The 23,982-nt window shown below is 39.1% G+C and overlaps 1 protein-coding gene across 1 annotated transcript in view; it reads right to left on the bottom strand.

The window, feature by feature from the left end:
- Positions 1 to 23,982, bottom strand: part of LOC122806313 (golgin subfamily B member 1-like) — a 512,564-nt gene that overhangs the window by 113,142 nt on the left and 375,440 nt on the right. The window contains exon 10 of the mRNA XM_044076629.1: positions 11,443 to 11,564. Within this exon, the coding sequence (XP_043932564.1) occupies positions 11,443 to 11,564 (122 nt within the window). The remainder of the gene's footprint in view (positions 1 to 11,442; positions 11,565 to 23,982) is intronic.

The raw sequence follows: 23,982 nt of genomic DNA, 5'->3' as shown, positions 1-23,982 counted from the left end.
GGAGTTTATTATAAATCAAAGTCCCTTTTATTTATTTATCTATGTATGTATGCATGTTTATATGGATGTAGTTGTTTAATTTACCTATGCTAACTAGAAATGCCTAGCTGAGAAGTCTCACTTTCTGTGGAGTAAAAAGGAGAAAACTCCAAAATAGAAGATCATAATAGTAATTAGTCAAAGTGATATTGTAAAGTAGAGTAATACACAGCAACATAACCAACATAGAAACAAATCAATTTTTGATTGTACATGTATGCAACTTCCATGCAATACATTTTTAAGATGACTACTTAATAAAAAACAACAGAAAAGGGAACGTAATGACTCCTCCTTAGACATTTTATCTCCTGTTGCTTTCCTCTCCAGATCAAATGTAGCCACTAGAACTAATATAGAAATTATTCATTTCTGTCTCTACTCAAGAAAAACAAATGTCCCATAAAAAGATACTTTGTATCTAAACGGCCAGTTTTATGGCATCTGATGATCCTTCGGGTTTCTGCAAAAACTAAAAATTTGGAGGGGGACTACTGGGTAGATTACAGTCTATGGACAGTGATCAACTAAATCTAAGTCGATCTTGTCTATAGGCTGTAACTGTTGGACTAACTCCCACCAGACACCAAGTGGTACTAAGACAGAATTCCTTTTAAAATAGTAACCCTAAAGGAAACTCTAGACATCAGGACCACATCCAGACTATAACATTTGGTAAAAGTATGTAAGGAAAACCATGATGTAGCAGCTGCACATACATTATCTAGCAGCAGCTTTTGGAGGACTACCGCAGATGGTACCCAGACATATATGTGCCCTGGGTTTAGATGGTAACGTCTTTTGTTTAGATGAATAGAAGAACAGAATCTGACATCTAGACAAAGATAATGCAGTTACCCTTTATCCTGTCTTAGTGAGTGACAAGGCTAAAAGCAGTTGATCATTTTTTCTGATCTGTAGAAGATGAGTTGTCTGTGAGCATGCAAACAATGGAGCCTGTATTTCCCTTTGTTGGAAAACTGGGAAAAATACTGGCAGATTAATAGACTTTTAGGTTGGACTGAGTGGCTAATTTTGGCAAAAAGGATGAATTAGATCTTAGGGTAGCAAAATCCTTTATAGAAAGTTATTTATTTTAACTTTGAGGAGAGTACATGCAATTCTGATGTTCTTCTTGATGAAGTAATAGCAGCCAGGTATAAAGTTTTTCAAGGTAAAAAAAACTTTGTGCATTTATTTATTTATTTATTTTACAGTTTGTTTTCCAGGATAGTCCATTGGGCTGAAGGAGCCCATTTTCAATGGAGTCCTGGGAAGAAAAGCTCCAAGAAGGTTAAACAAATGAATAAAGGAATAAGACAAAAAAAATAACAAAATGTTACAAAGTGTAACAAAAGACATTTGTAGTATACATAGAAGGAAAAGAGACCCTAACAACAGATTAAAAAAATATATGTATAATATATATATATATATATATATATATATATATATATATATATATATATATATATATATGTCCACTTTTAAATTTCAAAATACCAATATCTCGAGTTTTGAGATACCAAAGTCAAAACATTGAGATTTTGCTATCTCAAAATCCAAAAGTGAACAAAATAAAAAAAAAACACAGCTACAATAATGTTTTTGCAAGGGGGCAAGCCCCATTGCACCCCCCCACACACCCCTACTTAAATATACCAAATCCGAGATTGCGCTACAGTGAAGAGAATAGTAATGCTCCTGTTCCACTTACCATTCTCTTCACTGTGGTGTGATATTGGAGTTGGTATATTAAAGTAGGGGGAGTGTCGGGGGTCTCGGCCATATGAAATTCAATCTTTCAGGATGGGAGCACTTGACAATGCTGAAATCCTGAAAATTGAATTTCATATGGCCGAGACCATATGATCGAACTTTCGGAATCCGAACATTGTGAACGGAGATCTGCATACAGCGCAGAATGGGATATTTCCCTTTTCCTCGCTGTAGTGCGATCTCAGAGTTGGAATATTTAAGTAGTTGGGGTGTTGGGGGGTACAGGGGGCTTGCTCCCCTGCAGAAACATTTAAATTGTTGTGTTTTTTTGGATTTGTTTTGGAATTTCGATATTCAGAAACATCTATCATATGGTCATGATCATATGAAATTCGATGTTTCAGAATTTCAAGATTCTGAAGTGAATCCATTTTACATATATATATATATATATATATATATATATATATATATATATATTTTTTTTTTTTTTTTTAACATGGTCTACAATAGTGATTTCTTAAGTAAATTCACAATAGAAGTAAGAATCAAAGAAGGAGGGTAATAGGGTAATACAGGGCTAATAGGAGGAGTGTGGCTGTTGGTATATTAGAAGGTAGTGAGGAGCAAGGGTGTAGGAGGAGATCAGGTGGGAAGCTAGACAGTGAGGAGTAGAGTTATGAAAGTTAGAGACGAGGGGTAGATAGGGTGTGAGAAGTAGCCGAGAGGGGTCTGCGTTATGAGAATTAGAGAAGAGGTTGGTAGGATCTAGTGAAAATAGAGGAGAGTCAGGTGGGATGAGAGCAGGAGCTTTCCCAGAGGGATGACAGGTAAGAGTGAAGCATGGTTTTGAAGGTGGAGGGAGGGAATTCCAGAGTCGGGATAGAGAGAAGCATAAAAGGAATTTGCCTGGAGTACGAGCAGGCTTGTATACTTTGAGTACGTTTTGATTGTTTGATCTTAGTACTCTATCAGGCTGGTGCAGTTTGAGGGAGGAGTTAAGAGATGGGCAGAGAGAGGGTTTAAATATAGGTTTATGTGCATAAGAAAGTTGGATGAAGGAGTGATGGTAGGGCAGTTCAAGCCAATTTAACTTTTGAAGGGCATTACAGTGGTGAGTGGAAGATTTGGTACCAGTGGCAAATTTGTGTGCCCTATCTCAAAATGTGGTGATGTGAGTCTTTCTAAGATGCAAGTTAGGTCACAGGTGTGGTGGGATGATGAAAGGAGAGCCTGGAATTAAAGAAATCTTTATTTTAAAATACTCTGTCTAACTTATGAGAGGCTAGAGAAAATTATGAAAGGAAGAAATGACAGCCAAATGCACATTGATTGTGGAAAAGCTGGATTCTGAATCTAAGTTCTTTGCTAAAACTGAAAGAACAGAAGATACGGGAGCTGTAAAGAGGCCTAATCCTAGCCTAGTTGCTCATTTGAAAAATTTATATCAGTTGCTTTTACATATCTTCCAGGAGATAGATTTTTGAGATGCTGCAATGAGAATGCATGGTCCTTGGCCTCTACTGGAAGTTGAGAAACATGCACTGCAAAGTTGGGGATTTGCTAAATGGTTAAGTTGTTTGCCTCACAGGTACAAGGTGTGATTCTGTTTTTTTAGGGATGCATGGCTAGGCTTATAAAGGCAATGGAGTGTATTAGTCTAGTATAAACCTATAAACGTGTGTATCTCTGTATCTGTATATAATATATATATGTATGTGGTTCCCATTCACATTGCCGAAAGTACAGTTCTCCGAACTGCATTTTGCCTAGACCATAACTCCGAATTTACACTTCTCCAAAATAGCATTTTGTGATCGCACTGCAGTATGCATGAGCAGAGATACTGTTGTCACTGTAGTGCAATCTCAGAGTTAGTATATATAATTAGCAGGGGGTGTGCAGCCCTCCCACATGGGGGTGCAGGGGGGCTTCCCCCCATGCAAAAATTTGAGAAAATTAGTTAATGTGGTTTAACTCTTCCATTTCAGCAAAGCGCCGTTTCGGAGAAGTGTAAATTCTAAGCTACAGTCTTGGCAAAATGTGGTTCGGAGAACTCTACTTTCGGCAATGTGAATGTGATTCATGTATGTATATCTAAAATAAAAATGAGATCACCAAATTGAAAGTATCAGAGATGCTCAACTAGGTCTCTCCTAAGGGGTGTGTTGAGAAACACAGTAGTGCATGCAAAAAGTGAGGGGGTTTGCTGAAACTGATGAGGGCAGATTATGGAGGTCTAATAATATAGTAAATACATAACTGTGTATCTTACATCATAGGTTCATAGGTGTGTACTAGGCTAATAGCCCTGGAGTCTTTATAAGCCTAGCCCATAAGATTATGCCACTGGAGTGATCCCCAGGGTGAATTTTCTATTTCCATCCACTCATCAAGATTTCTCTTGAAGAGGGCCAGTGAGCTGCTCTGTTTGACATTTTATGGGAAGTCTATTCCATAGCATGGGTAGTCTCTGGGTTATGAACCTGTCCCTCCACCATGTTCTGTTGATTGTGGTAATGAGGTGTCCCTGGAGCATGTGGTGTGAAGGGATTGAGATTTCTTTAGATGTAGCATTTCTAACAGAGCTGGGTCAGACATGGCTTTGTAAGTCAAGCAAAGATCACCTCTAAGTAGGTGATATGAGACAGGGAATAGTTGGGGATTTTTTGAGTCTGTCCATATAGCACAACTGAAACTGTTTAACGCCAAGGATTATCTTTGTGAGGTACTTTTCTGGCCTCTCCAGTTGTTGCAGGTGTCTAGTGAGGTACATGCCAAATGGGGCTTTGTACTCGATGACTGGCCTAATGAGGGAAGAGTACAGGGAGACAATGACCTCTTTCTTCCTGGATGCAAAACCCTTAGTAATGAGATGTGCCACATAGAAGGACTTTCTGATCACAGTGACAACGTGGTGGTCAAAAGAGAGGTTGCTGTCAACCTGTGATCCCAGATCTCTTATAACACCTTCTGTGTTCAGTGAACTACCATCGATGTGGTAATTCATGATCAAGTCAGTCCCCTCCTGAGTAGGCCAAAGTCCCTAAATACTAGTCTTGGATGGAACTACAACAGCATACTGCAGAGGATGGTAGGTCAAATGTCAACCTAGATCGAGTTTGAATCCAGCTTACAGTGTCTTAGAAAGGTATGCAGTGAAGCCCATATCGCGTCAGCACAGATATCACCCAGAGAAGAGTTTCCCAAAAGGCCAGTATAGTCGGGATGCCTGTTGTGGACTGAGCTTTTGGTTTGCCTGGTAAAGGCATATTGTTATCATGATAGCAGAAGGAAATGCATTCAGATAACTACCCAGACAGATTAACCTTTGAACCTTTTGGTCTAGTCTGGTAGGAGTTAAGGAGAGAAAGGTTTGGTCATTCTTCCTGAGATCTTTGGTTCTGTGAAGATAAAATCTTTGTATGTGAACATGCAATGCAATCTCTTTTCCTCTTTATTAGAAAATTGAGGTGAAAAACACTAAAAGGGTAATAGACTGAATTCAGGTTTAAATCTGAGCCTGTCTTTGGCATAAATGCCGGGTTAGTTTTCAAACATACATTATCTTTGTAAATGATTAAGCATGAGGAATTAGAAGAGACTGAAGCTCTGTAACTTTTCTAGCTGAATGGACATCAAAACAAGGTTTTCCTGGACAGAAACTTTCAATCAGCTATGCTAATTGGTTAAAAGGGAGGAAGAATCATTTTTTCCTAACATAAAGTCAAGTCCCATGGAAGGACAAGGTCTGTTGGGGTAGTCTTAATAAGAATGCACCTAAGAGCAGCCTTACAGATTTCAGGGAAACCAGGAAAAGTGAACAGAGGTCACTGATGAAGAACAGATAAAGCTGTTGCATGTACTTTTATGGTTAAATAGATGGATCTGTTATCAACAATGCCGGCTAAAATCCATGGAATGTCATGAAGGACTAAGTGCCATAAAGGGATCTACTCCCTGCTGAGTTGCTCAATGGAAACCTTTGTCCATTTCCCTTTGTAAATCTTTTTATTGGTGGGCTTCTAGACTGCTGTCAGGATTTGGGCCACCTAGGCAGGTATACTGGCTCCATGGCCATTAATGGAAATGGAGAAGTCATGTGCTTAATCAAAAACAGTACAAGCCTGAAGAGGGATTTTCAGATGGATAAGATGCACGACCATTGTGAGGGTCAAGAAGCAGAGGTTTCTTTTAACAGGTTTGTCCATAACAGGGCAAAGCATACTTCTTAGGGCTACACTAGAGATATGAGAATGCCTATCATACACAGTTTGACTTTTTGTAAAAATGTTAATATCAGCAGAAAATGTAGAAATGGATTCATTATTTCTGAGGGTCATTTGTGGGCTAGAACATACGCTAGGGTCTGTCTATGTTTAGGCATTAGTGAAAAGATGCTGCTGCACATGGAGATGGTCAGAAATACTAAAAAGTCACAGCAAGTTTTTCTCCAGTGATGAAAAATCATTCAAGCCACTGTCCAATTAAGGAACCACTCATGTGATATTATACATGTGTTAAGCACGTCCATTAGCATGATGGCCTGTCCCGAGAAGTGTTGCTCTCACAGAGAGATTCGAGTTCAGTGCTCATTCCCATAGTGTCATTGCATCCTGACAAAGAGGGTAGGATCTGGTTACCATTGTTTATGTATCATACTGTTGACATACTGATGGAGTGGAGAGCAATTGCACCCTAAAAGGAGGAAAGAACTGTCCTCACTTCCAAGACACTTTTGTACAGAATGGCTTGTTATTTTGTCCACTTTCCCTTGGACAGTCTGATTTACACAATGCTCCCTATGTGGTCCCTATACATCTGTGTATGATTGTCACAGTTGGGAGAGCAGGGGTAAAGGAACAACACTGCATTAGATTGCTTCACTGTAGCCATCATAGGTGGTGCATGCGGCACACTCAGGAAAGAAGTATAGTTTGTCAAAGAGAGTGCAAAGTCTGAGATCACTGAACCCTTACAGTACACTGCAGAACTCTCACATGAAATTTCACAAAAAAACTACACGGATGATTATGGCCATATGTCCCAAAATCCTGAGAAACAAGGCTGCTAATGGGTTGTATTGAGGTGAGAGAAGCTGTCTTGCTACCTGTAAGGGCAAAATTCACTCTGTATTTGGTCACTTTACCATGTGGCCGCCTATGAAGAATTGTGGCTGTGATGGCTGCAACTGTGTTTTCTCATTGTTCCATGTCAGTGACACCATTGTGGGCACATTTAGGAGCTAATCATCCAAATATGGTAGTACATTGATTCTGTGTGGTCTCTGGTGAACACCATAGGGGTCTGTGGTGAGATCAAATAGGAGGACTCTGAACTGCCTGGATTCTCTGGTAGTTATGTGCACATAGGCATCTTCAGGCACCTTGCTACAGGCATTGAAGGATCAGCTACACTGTGACCACCCAGAACCCGTTTCTTCTGAATATACTGATATATTCTGTTTGTCTACAATGGGTATGAGGGCTATACTCATCTCTGACACCAAAAAAAGTACACTGAATAAACACCACATTCTCTGATCTGGTGGGACCTCTTAAGTAGCTTTTTTGTGTAAAATATTTGCTAGCCTGGTCATCCCTTTCTGACAGTGTTGAAAGGAAAGTAAAGATGCCTGGGGGGTATTTAAAGGAAACTGTGTAGCCTCTGACTATTACTTCCATTATCCATCTGTCCTGCATGATGACCTGCATGCTTCCTGATAAAAGGATGCTTGACCCTCCCTCCACTGCCTCCAGAGATGGACTTGCTGGCAAACTGTCATAGATACTTTGTCAAGCTCCCAGTGGGGGGCTACTGAATTCCTGATTTTGCAGACCTCTTTCTGCCAGTAGGCCAGCATCCTTCTGGGAATCTTCCTTGGCTTTGAGAATTTTGACCTGAATCCTATTTATATGGCAACTGTTGGGTCTTTCAAAACCACAAATCCTTCCCACACTTGATTCCTAGAGACTGTTCTCTGAGGACTAGAGAATCTGACACCCACAGATATGAATATCTTTCCTTCTTGCTCACTCTTGAACATTTTACCGTTCACTTGTATAAACAATGAGGGCCTATTGTACTGGGCATTTGTAAATGTCCCCTTATTTGGATGACCTCTTGATTCAGCTCCCCCCTCAACAGCAGCTTCTACTTCAGGATCTCCACTTCATTATGGCTTTTTTCCACAATGTTGGGGTTCACCCTAAATCTCCATAAGTCTATGCTGACCCCTTCTCAAGACCAAGTGTTTCTGGGGTGCAGGATTCAGACCATTCCAATGATTGCTTTGCCCCCTCCTCTCAAGTTCCTATCCTTGACAGTCTATTTTCATTCCTTTATTTCTATTCCAGTTCTTCCTGTAAGGGAATTTCTTTGAGGTCTGAGGTTCATGGCATCCACCATTCTAATGGCTCCTTTCACTAGACTCCATATGTGAAAATTTCAATGGTACATCAAAACGATTTGGCTTTACCATTGCCATTCTTCTGGATTTTCCTGTCCAACTCTTGCTTTGTCTTAAGCATAAGCTCGACTGTTGGATTCAACAGATTTCCTAGAATCCAGGCCTGCCTTTCCATGTTCCTGTGCCCACTCAAGAACTTCTGATCACAGTTGGGGAGCCTTCTCCAACAATATCTTGGTCCAGTGACTTGGGTCTCCTCAACAACTGCCAGACTATGATAACATAAAGGAGATGAGAGCTGTAATTCTGGTGCTTCAGGCTTTCCACTCCCTTTGGGTTTCAGATCCTCTAAGGATTTTCACTGATGATACCACAGTCATGTGTTACATCAACAAGTAAGGGCGCACAGAGTCTTATCATCTTTGCAGGCTGGCTCTTCAGGCTTAGGATTTTGCAATCAGCCATCAATTGCTCCTTTGGGTGGTTTACATTCCCTCAGAGCACAACACAGTGGCAGACATTCTAAGCATGTTCAGAAAAGATCTCCATAAATGGATGCTTCACAGGGAGATGTTCCTGGACATTATACATCAGTGGGGTACACCTCAAGTAGATCATTTTGCCTTGCCTCTGAACTGACAGCTTCCCAAGCTCTGTTCCAAAATGCCAAGTCCTCTGGCTTGGAGAGCAGATGCCATGTCTTTTTCATGGGATGGTATGTTTCTGTATGCCTAGCCCCTTCTTCATCTGTTACCAAAAATCAGCCATACAAATAGTGCCTTCTAAACCAAATCCTGGAGGTAAATCCCCTTCCTGTGGTTGGGGAACCGACTTAAAAAAAATCTGTGAAAAACCTTGCCAGTCTAAAAACTCATGGCTTACAGGGAAAAAACAGTCTAAAAACTCATGGCTTACAGGGAAAAAACTGTCTAAAAACTCATGGCTTACAGGGAAAAAAAAAGAAGTGCCCCTGTTAAAGTCCAAAATAATATAGTGGTGAAAATATCCTTTGCAGTATTACACTACAGAAAGGCAGTTAAAAATGAACAATTGAAATAGGTGCATGTTGTTACAAACTTTAACATATTATCTGAGCAGCGTTCATCTGGCTATAAAGTAGTATTTACAAATAGATATCGTCAGACAAGAAAAAGCTTTGAGAGACCTACTTTCATTTTTAACCACGTTTCTGTTGTGTAATACTGCAAAGAATCTTTCAACCATTATATTCTTTTGGAGAATTTGGTACTTCAACAGGGACACTGCTAGTGTTTTTTTTTTCCTGTAAGCCATGAGTTTTTAGACTGTTGAGATTTTTTTCACAGATTTTAAGCTGTTACCAAATGTCCTGCACAAGATCATGTGGGACTGCCCAGAATCTTGTTGGTGACTCCCTTTTAGAACTAGACAGCAGTGGCTCCCCCTTCTATTCCAACTGGCCAGGGGCAATCATGACAAATTACCCTACAGGATGGATCTTCTCACATAGGTCAAGGGGGATCTCTCATTCACACTCATTTGACCCTTTGGGTGATAGGGTTTTGATTCTTGTTGGACACCAATTCTCTGAGGATGTGCTTTGGGTTTTGTAGGAGGCCAGAAAACCCACTACTTGGAAATACCATCTGGCTAAATGGAATAGATTTTCTATTTGGGATGTCAGGCATGACATGGACCCCTTTTTCTGTGGGTATTCCTACAGTTCATTCTTATTTGTGTGAGTTACTCACTAATGGTCTAGCATATTCCTCAACCAAAGTTCATTTATTCGCCATTTCTGTTTGTCTGCCTTTGAATCCACCTCTTGCTTCTAGTTTTGAAGTCAAACAATTTTTGAAAGGTATCCTTCATATGAGCCCCCCTAGAAAGCATATTCCTCCATCCTGGGACTTTAATTTTGTTCTTGAGAAATGAACTCCATTTCCTGCTGAGCCTGCAGTCTCCTCTTCCCTGCAGCACCGCACTTGGAAGACACTGCTGTTGGTTGCTCTTACTTCTGCCAAGAGGGTCTTTGAGCTTCAAGTACTCATAGCAGCTCCACGTTTTTTTTTCACAGACAGCATCTCTTTCAATACCAGTCCTTCTTTTATGCCCAAGATTCTCAATGACCTGTCCTTGAATCTTCCCTTTCTCTCCTCTCCACAGAATGATAGTGAGAGGAATCTTCACGTTGGTTTTACAAAGACAGCTCAGGTATTACCTAGACAAAGCAAACGATACGAGGAAACTTGAGCATTTTTTGTTTTCATTGCAGGAATTGGATTTGTCCATTTCTAAGCACACCATCTACTCCTGTATCTCTAAGGCCATGTCTTGTTGCTAGTCTTTTCATGGCAAGACACTTTCTTATTCTGTCAGTGCTCATTCTACAAAGGCAAGTACCTCTTCTGATCTTTTATTAAGGATTTGGATACTACATCCATTTTGGAAGCTGCTACTTGGTTTTTTGTGCATTCCCTTATTAAACAGTACAAGTTGGATGTGATGTCTAGGGCTAGACTAAGTTTTGCCAGGGCCATCCTTCATGGGTTCTTGGAGGGTTCCTCCTATCATCTCTAGTAACTTTTTTACTCTCCCATGTTTAAATAATGATGTAACAGTGATAAGAAAGTATATAGACCAAAGGTATGCAGGCTAGATGTTCAGCTATCCATGGCAGGATCTTCCAGTTATAAAAAAAGTACCAGTTCATCTGCCTGCATCCTTGGATCAGGAACAAACTGCAGATTTCTCCATTTCTATCATTTATATTTCAGAATTGCTAATGTCTTCTTCCCAACACAACTCAGCATTTGCAGTTCAGCTTCTGTTATTTTACATACTTCCCTTCAGGGACTTTCACTGCTATCCTATGAGTACTTTTTATAAACCATTGGTGAGTTATATTTTATTAATATTTTTCCGACAAGACTGCTTATTGAACTCCACAGTCAAATATCAGTGACAGCAGTTCAGAATGTAGAACACTAGTTAAAAGCACTCACAATGGCTACCAGTTGTGTTCTGGAAAGTTTTTTCCTATTATTTTTGGGTTCTATGGAATGTCAAAGGCATGTCTACACATATCATGCAGTTGTTGTCTACTGTTTTTAGTTGTCCAGAAAACACATTTTAGAAAATGTGAAAAAGCTACAGAGAAAATATGTTGATAAACAATAACCATTAACCTGATTTCTACAAGTTGGTAATCTGTGAAAAGAGGTTTGTGGTGTTTAATTATACAGAACACAGTTGTTTAATAATATCACATTTTCTGTGCAGTCAGTCATTGCTACCTTGAGAGAAGTGTATCTGAGAAGTAGTCACCAAGCATGGGTCCTTCAGAATGGAATGATAGTTCTGTAGCTATTGCTTGCTTCCTTCTCTCCTCAGGAGTTGTTGAGTAATGACTCATTTCCTGTGATAGTTAAAAGCAATTGAATTAATTCTTATCACACAGTGGAAAGATAAAAAAAAAACTTCCAAAGCACACTCGTTTAAAAGTAGCTGATTGCACAGTATCAGTAATATAGTATTAGGATACATGCCAATGCTCAGATACTGAATGCACTCTATCCAATACTTTTTACATGAATTTCAGAGTATTATAGCTAAGCACAGTACATCAAAATAAGAAACAATGAAAGCAAAGATGGAAAGAAAAAAATAAATCAAACTTGGCAATTAAGTAAATGATAATACCTGACAGGGTGAGTAACACAGGGAAATAACAGACCTCCCAATAATGCTTTGAGGCCCAATAAAGCAGGCAAAGGGTCTCCCCATCCCTGGCTGGAAGGACTGTTATCTCCTTGTATCACCCACTTGGAGGGTATTGTTGTTCTTAGAATATGGTTTCTGTATTTATTTTCATTCACTTTATTAATACATAGTTTTGTTAGGATGCTCGTGGTTCTTGGTAATTATTGGTGAGGGTGCTAAACTGACAAATTTGTAACGTGGTTCTCCGGCTCTGTGCTGGCATTACAGTTTGGTGGTGGTTGTATCATGAACAATAGTGTTCATGATTTTTTTTCTGTGACCTGTAGCTGATACAGTTGGTTCTTATAACATATCAGGCATTAGTTATTAGCCCAATAACTGTGTGTAGGGTTAGCCAGGCTTTCTAGAATAAAAAGTATTTCATAATGAATAAGTTAAAATTAAACTTAATAGTCTGAAAATATGATAGAAAAGGATTGAGCTATTGAAAAATACAGAATTAAATTATATGCTACAAATGACTAAAATGCTAAAGATATAATGAACAGCCAGAAAATTAAAAACAGCAAGTGATATTAATAAACAGGTGTATTGCTAGTATTAGATGACATTGCCATACATTCAGAAAGAAAGAAAGAGCATTACAAACATTTAGTGCAATACTTTGGTAGTAATATTCAAAACCCATGGCAAAAGGATAAATTATTAAGTCGTTTATATGATGCCATGTGATGATTGTACAACGTCTGTGCATCTGGAGAGTCCAACTTATTAAAGGCCCAACAATCAAAAGTGAGTATATGCAACACCGGTTCTAATAGCACAACCATAACATTTTATACTTTGAGACTTTGACAGAAAGGTTAAGAAAAGAGAGCTCTAGAACAGGCCTCAAAGTCCCTCCTTTTTTGATACCAGAAAAATCCTAGAAAAAAAATGCTCATCTGGTCTGTAGGAAAGGGTTCTATGACTCCGTGAATTAAAATTTGTTCCAGAAGTGGAGGAAGCAAAGATAATTGGTTTACTGGAAAAGGAGTCCCCTGGAATGGACGGAAGGACTCACACTTTTAAGTATCCCCCTGTTGAATGATTTTCAGAACCCATTTTTCTGAAACAATCTGGTGTCACAAGGGAAGATGAAGCCTCAGAGAGAGGAGATATTAAGCTGAGGTGGTGGACCTGAAAAGGCCAACAGTCAATATAACTTTTTGTATTATCCTTGATTTTGCAAAGCTTTTTCTTTCTTTTTTGACAAACTTTGTCATTGCTTTTTAAATGCTGTTTGGTGAACCTTGCTGCTTGATTGTTTATTTGTCAAAGGGAGTTGATGTAGAAAGAACATTTTTATTTGCCTTAAAAAGGAAGGTTGGAAGTTTTAAGTCACCCTTTGAATCAACTTTCTCCTCTCATCAAACCTCTTAAGCACCTTCAGCTGTAGAAGGGACAAACAGAACTTTGTTGTTCAGGGGAGAATTGAAAGTTTCTGTTTTAAAATCTTCAGGAAGATTTTGAGAATGTAATCAAGCTAATCTTCTCACGACTGACCCCAAACCAGAAGCCCTGGAGACAGTATCAGCAGCATCATATGAGCAGTTTAAAACATGTTTAATTACATAAAGACCAGACATAAAAGAGGCAGTCAGTGATTTTTTTTCTATCTCAAAAGAGGCAAGGTTAACAGTTGTCCAAAGACAAAAGTAAAAACGTGTACCTCCTGAGCTTGGCAATTCAGTATTCTAAAAAACTGAAATCAGAATAAACTTCTTCCCAAATTTGTCAAAAGCTTTACCATTCTTGTCAAGGGGAATAGGATTAGTACTAGCAATTTGTTTAACATTAGTTTTGGATAGGGAAAATCACTGCATGGTCTGCTTTAGGGTTAGAAAAAAAGTATGTCAGTCTGTACAATCTATCAGTGTTCCCAGGGAGAGGAGGTTGACTGTCAGATATACTGCAAGCAGAGAAAAACATTCTCTAAAGCAGATAAAATATGAGAAACAGCTTCAGACTGAGAAAGAGTCAACTGCAACAATTTATAATACATTTGCTAAGCAACAAGGATTTCATTCTGATCCCATTGAAAAACGTCTTGCATTTTAGATAAAGTTTCAGAAAAAGAAAGGTTTTCCAGAATGAAACCCGAAGCAACACCTTCTACAGAATCAGAATTTTCCTTTAGTACAGCATCCTCTCTGCTCGTCTGATTGAAATTCAGAGCCAGATAGAAAAGGAACCATTTTTCTTTTCTTCCTTGAAGAAGAAGTATGAAAGGTAAAAGCAGAAATTAGCTCATTAGCACATCTTTCCTGTCCACAGAAATAGAAACAGGTACACTCTCCTGAAGTTCAGGCTCCCATTCCCAGCTATGTATTAGACCTTTCCCCATCCCCTTCCCCTAAGACTAAACATCTCCCTTGTCTGTGGAGGGCAATCCTTCAACTGTAGATAACATGTCTATCCCCTGGTCCTTAATTGTTGTAGGTGCTACACCAGAGGGACCAAGGGAAAATTATAAGCAGTCTAAGGAACCAAATCCTTTCACAGCAGAGTCACCCATCAGTGGTTGTGGCAGAGCTAGAGCCAGCCTGATGCCAAAAGACAGACAGGCTGCTTTTTTATTTTGAGTACTGAGAAAGAAAGAACCAAGTGATCAATAAATGCTCCATAGGTTCAGCTGTGAAGGCAACACTGAAAGTGGGTAGAGGAGCCTGGGAGATTTAATAATCCTTAAAGCCACAAAAAGGTTGTTCTGATATAAGAAAACTAACTGTTCCCAAAATAACAATTCCCTGCCCAAACACCACAACTCAACATAAATATGTAGTAAACAAAGAAAAAACATAGACTTTATACTGTTGGTTCACATAAACATTTGCACAGTTAATTATCTCCTGACATGAAGTGACAGTGGAAAATATGCAGGTTTCCTAGCTTAAAAATGTAATAATTTTACAGAAAAATGCTATATTTCTTCAGAAAATTAAGTGTTGAAGGTTTTCTCCAAAACAGGACTTACTGGCCTAGTCTTGAAGGATCACTAGCTGACAGATGATTCTACAAAGCCAGCCAAAGATGAGCACTTTGGCCGCAAGCAAACTCTGAAGAATTTGCTTCTCTGTCTTTATATGGTGCTTCAGACAGAATACTTGGAGGATGACATTAAGCTCTGAAGAGCTGGGTGACTAGCAGGGGATGAGACACCCAAATAGGTTACGCTCCTGCAGCAGTGATCTGATGTTGAGCATGTTGACGTACTTTCCAATAGCTGCAGTTTGTGTGAAGCAAAATTGAAATACATTACAATGGCCATTATCCTTTTAAGACAAATCTGAAATCTGTCTTCTGTGGTATACACAATAAAGTGGCTATAATTGCTCCATATGGAGTTTCTGTGGAAGATAATGACCAACTCTGATGTAGTTTGCAAATTTAACTAACTAGTCATTATTTTGGCTTTTCAGAACTAGTATACATTTGTCTGATGCCCACTGGAATACCTTACTGTGGCTTTTAAGTGCTTGTTGTGAAACAAAGTTTTGATATGTTTCTATGATCTTAATTTTTTATCACAGTCAAACATCTGAGGTATACATATTTGATAAATGTCTAAAATTGCTGGGTTTTCAGACTGCCTATGGAAGGAAATGGCTGACCCTGCTGCCATGATCAAGTTAAACAGTCATTAATCACACATCTGCATTTGTGTGAATCAGGTTGGAATATTTTACTGTGGCTATTTTCTTAAATCACAATCCAATATCTTGGGTATTCTCAGTTAATAAATTGGCTACAGTTGATAGGAACAAATGTATTTTTTATTTTATTTTATTTTATTTTATTTTTTTTTTTTTTTTTACCTTTTATTTGTATTTTGGCTATATTATATTCATTTTCATTTATTTTATGGTCTTAACTAGGGACAACAAAGATTAGGGAAATATAACACTAACTAACATATAATAACAAAAAACAAAAATAACAACAAAAAAGAAAAAGTGGATTTTACCAAACCAGAATAACTTAATCTATTTAAAGATATAAACCAAATAAGTTACATATAATTCAATTGGAAATCAATTAGAGAGAGAACCAGAGAGAAAGAAAGAGAGAGGAAAGAAGAGAACATTTTAGAGAAAACAAAAGACAGAAAAAGAAAAGTAAGAGAGAGAGAGAAGAAGACAGAGAGAGAGAGAGAGAAAAAGAAGAAAAAAAAAAGAAAATCAGGTTTTAGAGCAGGAACATATCCCAGTGTTATTAAGGTTTGGAACAAAGTTGTTAGTTTTAAAACAGTGCATTAGTTAGGGAGGAAAGAGAGAGGAAGTTTAGTCCAGTTAGTTTCAATGGCATTGGAGAAAAAGGAATCACCAGCAAATGGTTGTTATTTGGTATTGTTAGTTGTGGTTGTGCTAGGAGAGAAGAGAGAGAGAGAGAGAGAGATAGGAGGTTAGAGGTTAGATAGAGGTTAGATATAAGAGGTGTAGTAAGAGGTCTTGGGACAAATTCTTTGGTTGATATAGAAGCAACGCGGTTTTGGTTGTTTGTCAACAGTTAAGCTGCAGATTCTGGCAAATCTGGGTTCTAAATTGTTAAATCTGTTTTTCCAGTTACAAATCTGTTGTAGTGTAGAGAGATAGTAGAGAGAGATTGTTTTTCTTAAGATTGGTGTAGATAGGTGAGGCATAGAGAAGTGTGGAAATAATTGGGGCAAAAATTCAAAATGCTGGGTTTGGTTAAAAAGTTTTTGATTCTATAGGAGGAGCCAAGTTTCCTGTTTACAGATTTAATGGTATTGTTGATATGAAGGTAAAGAAGAACGAGTAGACATTTATTAATGACACCTAGCAATCTAGCATCAGGTAATATAAATTATCCATTCATTATTAGACACAATGGAGAATGAAGTAGATGGGTGGGGGAGATAAGGTAGAGTTGAAGTAGTTTTTTCTTTTTAGGTTTTAAGATTAGCATAGTTTTTTAAAAAGAAAAAGTAGAAACTTTAGCTTTAGGAGTGTTGGTTTGAAGTTTGAAATGGATTTAGCAGAGCAAATAAGTGTCAAGCATCAGTCAGCATCAGATAGCAGAATGCAGACTTGTAAGTCATTCATAAAGAGGGGAGAAAAGAAGTGGTCAGAAAGAATAGAAGAATAGAGCCTTGGGGACATTGAGAGAGAGAGAGATGAGAGTTTGTTATCCCAGAGCTTCACATGTTTAAGAGTGTGTGATTTGTGAGATATGAGCTGAACCAGTGGATAGTGGAAGAGATTAAGAAGAATTTTTTTGAGAGAGGAGTTAGAGAAGAGAGGACCAGCTTTCGTCTGCAAAATGAAGAGAGCAGAGAGAGAGACATTATTGCATTATGATTAATAAATTATTAATGTCAGGATGAGAGCAGAGCAGTAGTTGTGCTATGATAAGGCCTAAAAGCCAGTTGACAGTTTGTTGATATTATTTTTTGTAGAAGGTGATTCATTACCTGATGGACACACATTTTTTCCATTATTTATCTAGAGTTATTTTAGAGGAGCTATGGGTCTCTAATGTTCAGTTGGAAATGGTGTCCTTATGTAATGGTATATGTTATGAGATTTTATTTTCCATATATCAGGATTGGTTTCAGGATGGGTCTTCATATATATGAGAATTAATGAGGATAAATATTTTCAGGAGGCTTTTTCTGAAGGATTCAGAAGAAGAAGCTCAGCAGAGGGGGGTGCAAGGTTGCTTGAGAATGCATCTCTATTATAAAGGTAGTGGAGATGGGTATGCCTAAAAAGGTTTGGTAGTTTGGAGGAGTAATGGTCATGATGATGGTATTTGTCACTGATAGATGGGAGGCCAAGGAATTTATAGTATTGATAGTTCTTTTGTCGAGAGGATTGATTTTTGGTAATATTTCTCAGGTGTCTGAAAGTCTGTTGGTCCATGGGACTGTGTTGAAAAAGTGATTTAACCCTACAATTGTTTGATCACAGTTAGTTACTGATCCTGCTTTGCAGGAGTAATGTCACACAATGTAAAATGGTCATTTCTATGTCTTATGCATGCATGTATGTGTGTGTGGGGGGGGGTTTGCAGAGTATCTAAGAGTACTAAGTTCACTATAATGTCTTTCAATTTCATTGAATCTCAAATGTCAGTGCTCTGCATAATAAGTGATTATCTTTGGTGATCTGGTCAGGGCATTTGTGAAAACAAATAACCATTGTCGCTGAGTCAAACAAGGTAGCATTGTCATCACAAGGTGCTTGGTTCTTTGGTTGAGTTCCTGGCTGTGGTTCCTTCTGGGTTGAGTCTCCTTGTCCTTACTGTCTCTGTGTGGGTTTTATTCAGCTGCTCTGGTTTCCTCCATCACCCCAAAGATATGTGATATGGACAAGTGTGCTGTGTGTTTGTGTTTGTATCTTTTGAGAGACCTGGTCATTGAGTAGTATCAATATGCAAGTATATAAGGGGAACAAATAATATCACAAGTTTTATCTGTAGTTACACACAATATTGCAGGCACATAACTCTTCTGGCTAGCATTAGAAAGAATGCATAGTCCTTAGCATTCAAAAAATAAGACATACAATGCATTACAGAATATTCAAGCACTCACAACGTCTGGAGTACTCCAGATCCCTGTCTGTATAAGAGGATTCTGGTACAAGCTTATTTGGGGGCACATCCTCAACCTGAGCCCTTGTCTCAATCTAGTTTAATAACAGCTCTGCTCAGTGCTGTGCACAGAAGATTGCTATAGTTTGTATGGAGCTAAGAACAGCGTGGTCATTATTTCTTTAACTTTCCTCACTATCAAACTTCAGAAGTGTAGAAAGAAGGTCACTACAGTTTGTCTAGGGGTACTGTATTGTCTAGGAGCAACACGTTGGAATACATTACTGTGATCATTACGTTTTTAAGTTTCCTCACAATCCAACATTAAGCATATATACAGGCAGCTTTCGTTTGAAGGTAGGGGTAATAAGCAACAAATAGAAGTATATTGTGGTGGTCCTTTGTTCTTTAACTTTCTTTCCAGTCTAACACCATATATATTTATAAAAAAGGTCACATTCTCCTGGTGTTGTGGGTGGAGAGGCATGCAACATAAATGTATGATAACAACAGCTTAAAATATATGACTATGGCAGTTTGTTCTTTCCCTTTTATCCTAATCTAATACCACAGGGGGTCAAAGAAGGTGAACATCTCTTTTTTGGGGGGTGGGAGGCAGTTATGAGGTAGGCACTATTCCCAGATATGATTTAAGTTTCCTGGCAAGCAGTTGTCATTTAAGTTTATTTGGAACTACTGTTTTCTCAGCTTTGAACATTGAGCTTTGGGCATAACATATTTTTCATTAAAAACAAAAAAAAAAGACTGATTTTCTTTTCTTACTCTCAGGCCATCACTGGCACAAAATATTAGAAAAAAAGCTTTAAAATGCACCTAGGGGCCCCAGCTTAATTCTGTTACTACCTCTGCAGGTAGTAAAGCATGATACTACCCAGTCTGTGTGTGTTGAAAGGGTAGAGAAAAAAAAATGAACAATAAGACAAAGAATAAAAAAATAAAAAATAAACAAGGAAAAAATCAGTGTGTCTCATAGACACAGTGTGGCCAAGATAGGGGAAAGTGTGGGGGGACAGTTGGAATGCAAACATTAAACAATTGGGCAGCAGGGAGGTGCCATTGAGTTTTTGTTTAGGACATTTCGCCTAAGGCTGGCCCTGTTGATTGCAATCAGGCATCTCATGTGTAGATAATCAGTAAAGTGGTTATAATAAGTAGATACTGAGACAGTGTAGATTAACGTGACTGACAGCAGCTGCTGTTAGATCACAGGTAAATGGTCATTGACTTGACAAAATATAGCACTACCATACTCTTGACAAAATATAGCACTACCATACTCCAGTTTTTCATACCCATTCCCTTGCTTCTCCCAGCCCCCCTCTTACTTTAAATACACTAGCCATGGCTACTTAAGAGAAGAAACAAATGAACTAGCAAATAAATAGTCAGCAAAAACTGTAAAACAAAATAGCTGAATAGCTGGAAAACTGCCAAACAGTAGCTGAATGCGAAGTATATAAATTGCAACATACAAAGGCAGAGATTAAAAGTACATAGTTAAGAAATAGAAACATAAGCAATATTATTTTTCATTAATATGAAAAAGGTGCAGTGGGCAATACGAAGGCCTAAAAGTGATGGAAGATCAACCACCAAGAGAAGGTAAACATTTAGATTGATTTGACCTTGTCTGAAGCCTGGGAAAAAGTAAATGTGTTTGCAAATCGAGTAGAAGATTTTTTACATAAAATGCAGAGATAAAGTAATCAGGATGACATTTTTTTCTGATGTATAATTAATGAGTGAAAAAACAGTTCAGAAGAGGAAGTTAGTAAAGCAGTTGAGCAAAGGAGAAGAATAAATAGCCTGGGAAAGACTTCAATGCCAAGCTGACTGAGAGGCTGTGGTGTCAGACAAAGTGGTATGTACTGATGAGGGTGCACCTCTTCAGACTGGATATATTTTGGCAAGATGCATTAACACAACTAGCACAAGTAGTATAGTTGTACCATCGATAATACATATTATAATCCAAAGGAAAAATGTAAGCCTATCCATATAGCGTTCCAGCTCACCCTTGAATTAAGTAGACACTATTATTCTGAGTTCCCTGAAATAATCAAGCTGATAGATACAGATAGTACAAGTGTGATGAGTACATTACATTAAAGTTTATATTCTGAAGGCAGGCAATATGCAATGTTCTCATATCTGACAGCGGTCTTAATATTAAAGTTAAGAATTCAGATTTTTGCATGGCTGAGAATTTGGTGTGTGACTGGCACCTTAAAATCAGTTGCTTCAAGTAGGTGAGGCTTGTCAGCCTAGGAAGGCAGCCCACATAGGAGAAGGTTAACTCTGGTTTAATACTTCTGCTGCTTGTAGAAAATACCTAGTCATGGTGAAGATTTTGGGAGTAAACTCCAGTGAGAAATCCAGAGAATGAGGCCCTAAGGCAGTTTGAGGTTATACTTGACCTCACTCTGGTAGCTCCTACAATGACACTGATGCCAAGTTATACTAGCCTCACCGTTCCCCTTGGATTACATCAATAGGATGGAGAGGAAGAACCTACTGCTGTGCTCCAGCTGTTTCCTCAAAATTCACTTGACTAGGCTTGCACTCTGGAGATGACACTCCAGTTTTGCTTTGTGAGTAGTGACACAACATGAGATTCAGCAGTTACCAGTAGTAAGCCAATGCACTCAACTTGCATAGGGTAAGGAGCCAGGGATGCTTCAGATGGTTGAAGAGATCCTTTGATTTCACTAGGCAGCTACCACCCACCTTACGTTGGGTAGCCCCCAGCCAAATAGGTGCTGACTCACCATGGTCAACTTGCTCCATTGGATGTGTTGGGCTTATGGAACCCACAACAGGTAGCTCATCAATCACATGCCTGGAAAAAAATAAAAAGCACATGGAATTTAAGGATAATGACTGATGTTACAGAACATCAGTGATGCTTGGAAGACAGCAGTCATTAATAACAAGCTAAGAAGATTGCAGCTGGACACTGTGGCTCTCCAGGAAAAAAGGCTTTCATCCATTGGCTGTCTCATGGAGACCAGGGAACATGGTGTTGGTTTTGCATTCAGAAACAAACTTGTTGGCTTAGTTATACCACCAAACATAGGAGATGAGAGAATGCTGAAAATTCAGAGAGAAACACCAGTGGCCATGGTCAACATCTTCAGTGTCTCCGCTTCTACTTTAACTTCTACCCACTAAGTCAAGGACAAGTTCCATGATGAACTTAGTGCTGCCATCAGTGAAGCCCCTTCCCATGAACCATTATTCATTCTTGGTGGCTTTAATGCCAGAGTTGGCAGTGACCATCACAGCTGGCCATCCTGTCTGGTACAGTTTGGAACAGGAATGTTGAATGAAAATGGACAGAGTCTCTTTGAACTTTGTTCGCAATATGACCTCTGCATAACCAACACCTTCAATGTCAAGTCCCAGCATAAATTTTCATGGTGACACCCAAGATCAAAACATTGGCACCAACTTAACCCTGTCCTCATCAAATGTAGCAGTTTAGGCAGTGTCAGGGTAACATGAAGTTACCACAAAGCAGACTGTGATACTGACCACTTGATCATGTATAGCCAGGTGAGCATCCAGCCACAAGGGTCCTTTTCCTCTAAAAAGGAAATGAGACCATAAATTGGAATAGGCAAGAGTCATGACACTTCAAAAGTACATAAGCTTCTTAAAGCACTTAAAGAGGCCTTGCCCTGTCTGCATGGCACTGACACCAGCAAGAGATGGGAAAAACTATGGGATGCTATCTATAACACTGTGGTATCACTCTTTGGAAAGAAGGCAGTCAAATGTGATCATTGGTTTGAAGTCCACAGTGAAGTGCTGACACCCCTGACTAAGAAGAGGAGACAGGTACTGGCTGCATTCAGATCCTCGTCCAATGAGGAGAACTTGCAGGCTCTCTGGTGTGCTTGGAGTCAACTGCAACAGGTAGCTTGGCGGTGTGCAAATGATTATTGGCTCCAACTTTACTTCAAGGTTTATCAGGCCACAGACATTGGTAACATGCAAGGAATGTACAGTGGGATCAAGCAAGCCATCAGTCCACCACAAAGAAAGATCTCCTCATTTAAGCCAGCCACAGGTGAGCTCTTGGACAGAAACAAGCAGATGGAATGCTGGGTGGAACACTACTCATAGTTGTGTGCCAGACAGAGACCATAGTTACGGAGAGAGCCTTGAATGCTATCAAGCCTTTGCCATCTGTGACTCAACTCTATGCTGAGCCCACCTTGGAAGAACTCAACTATGCACTAAAAGCCCACTCTTCTGGAAAAGCCCCCCGTGAAAGATGGTGTTCCCTCAGAAATCCTTAAATGTGCCAATTGTACCCTAATCTCAGAGCTGTATGTAATACTTTGCCAGTATTGGAAAGAAGGTAGTGTACTGCAAGATATGAGTGATGCTAACATAGTTACTATCTATAAGAACAAGGCCGACAAAAGCGATTGTAACAGCTATCCCAGCATCTCCCTTCTCTGTAGCATGGGGAAACTGTTTGTATGTGTTGTCCTGCAGAGAGAGTTTACTCTGAGTCTCAGTGTGGGTTCAGTTCTGAACAGTCTGGTTTTCTTTGTTAGGCAACTACAAGAAAAGTGCAGGGAGAAGAACAAGCCTTCATTGATCTGACCAAGGCATCTGACTTCATCTGTAGGAAACGTCGATGATCCTAGCAAATATTGGCTGGCCTCCAACACAGCTTAGCATTATCAGGACTTTCCATGAAGGGGACCATCATGTACAATGGATCCACATCCAAACCTTTTGAGATTCTCAGTGGAGTGAAGCAGGGATGTGTACTGGCTCCAACATTATTTGGTATATTTTCAGTTCTATTCAAATTTGCTTTTGGAATTACTACAGAGGGTATCTTTCTCTGAACTAGAATGGATGGCAACCTCTTCAAACTGTCAAGGCTTAGATCAAAGACCAGGTTGCTTAGGAAGCTTCTAAGGGAGTTCTTGCTCACTGATGATGCACCTATTGCAGCTCACACTGATAACTCACCTTGCGGATGCATGTATGGAATCTGGTCTAACAATCATTTTAAAGGTGACCCAGATGATGGGCCAAAATGTGCGCAATGAGCCATCAATTATGGTGAGCAATTATGAGCTGGAAGTTGTCCATCAGTTTGTGTACCTAGACTCTATAATCTCTGACAACATGTTGCTTAATAGCAAGATCAAGTGCATTGGAAAAGCCACCACAGCATTTTTCCAGACTGACAGAGAGTATGGGCTAATAGCAAGCTCACTGTACATACTAAGGTGCAGGTTTACACAGCACATTACTGTATGGCAGTGAAACATGGACTCTGCACTCAAAACAGGAGCAGCAGTTCAATGTATTCCATATGCTTTTCCTTAGGCACATATTTAGTATTCATGGCAGGACAAGATGTCCAACAGCACAGTGCTTGAAAGGATGGACACCACGTCCATGTTCACCCTACTGAAACAGAGACAAATGCATTATTTTGGTCATGTCTCATGCATGACAGATGG

Source organism: Protopterus annectens, chromosome 7.part0, assembly GCF_019279795.1.
Source record: "Protopterus annectens isolate FY-2018-M chromosome 7.part0, PAN1.0, whole genome shotgun sequence".
Lineage (NCBI taxonomy): Eukaryota > Metazoa > Chordata > Ceratodontiformes > Protopteridae > Protopterus > Protopterus annectens.
This window is presented reverse-complemented; position numbering and strand designations above follow the sequence as displayed.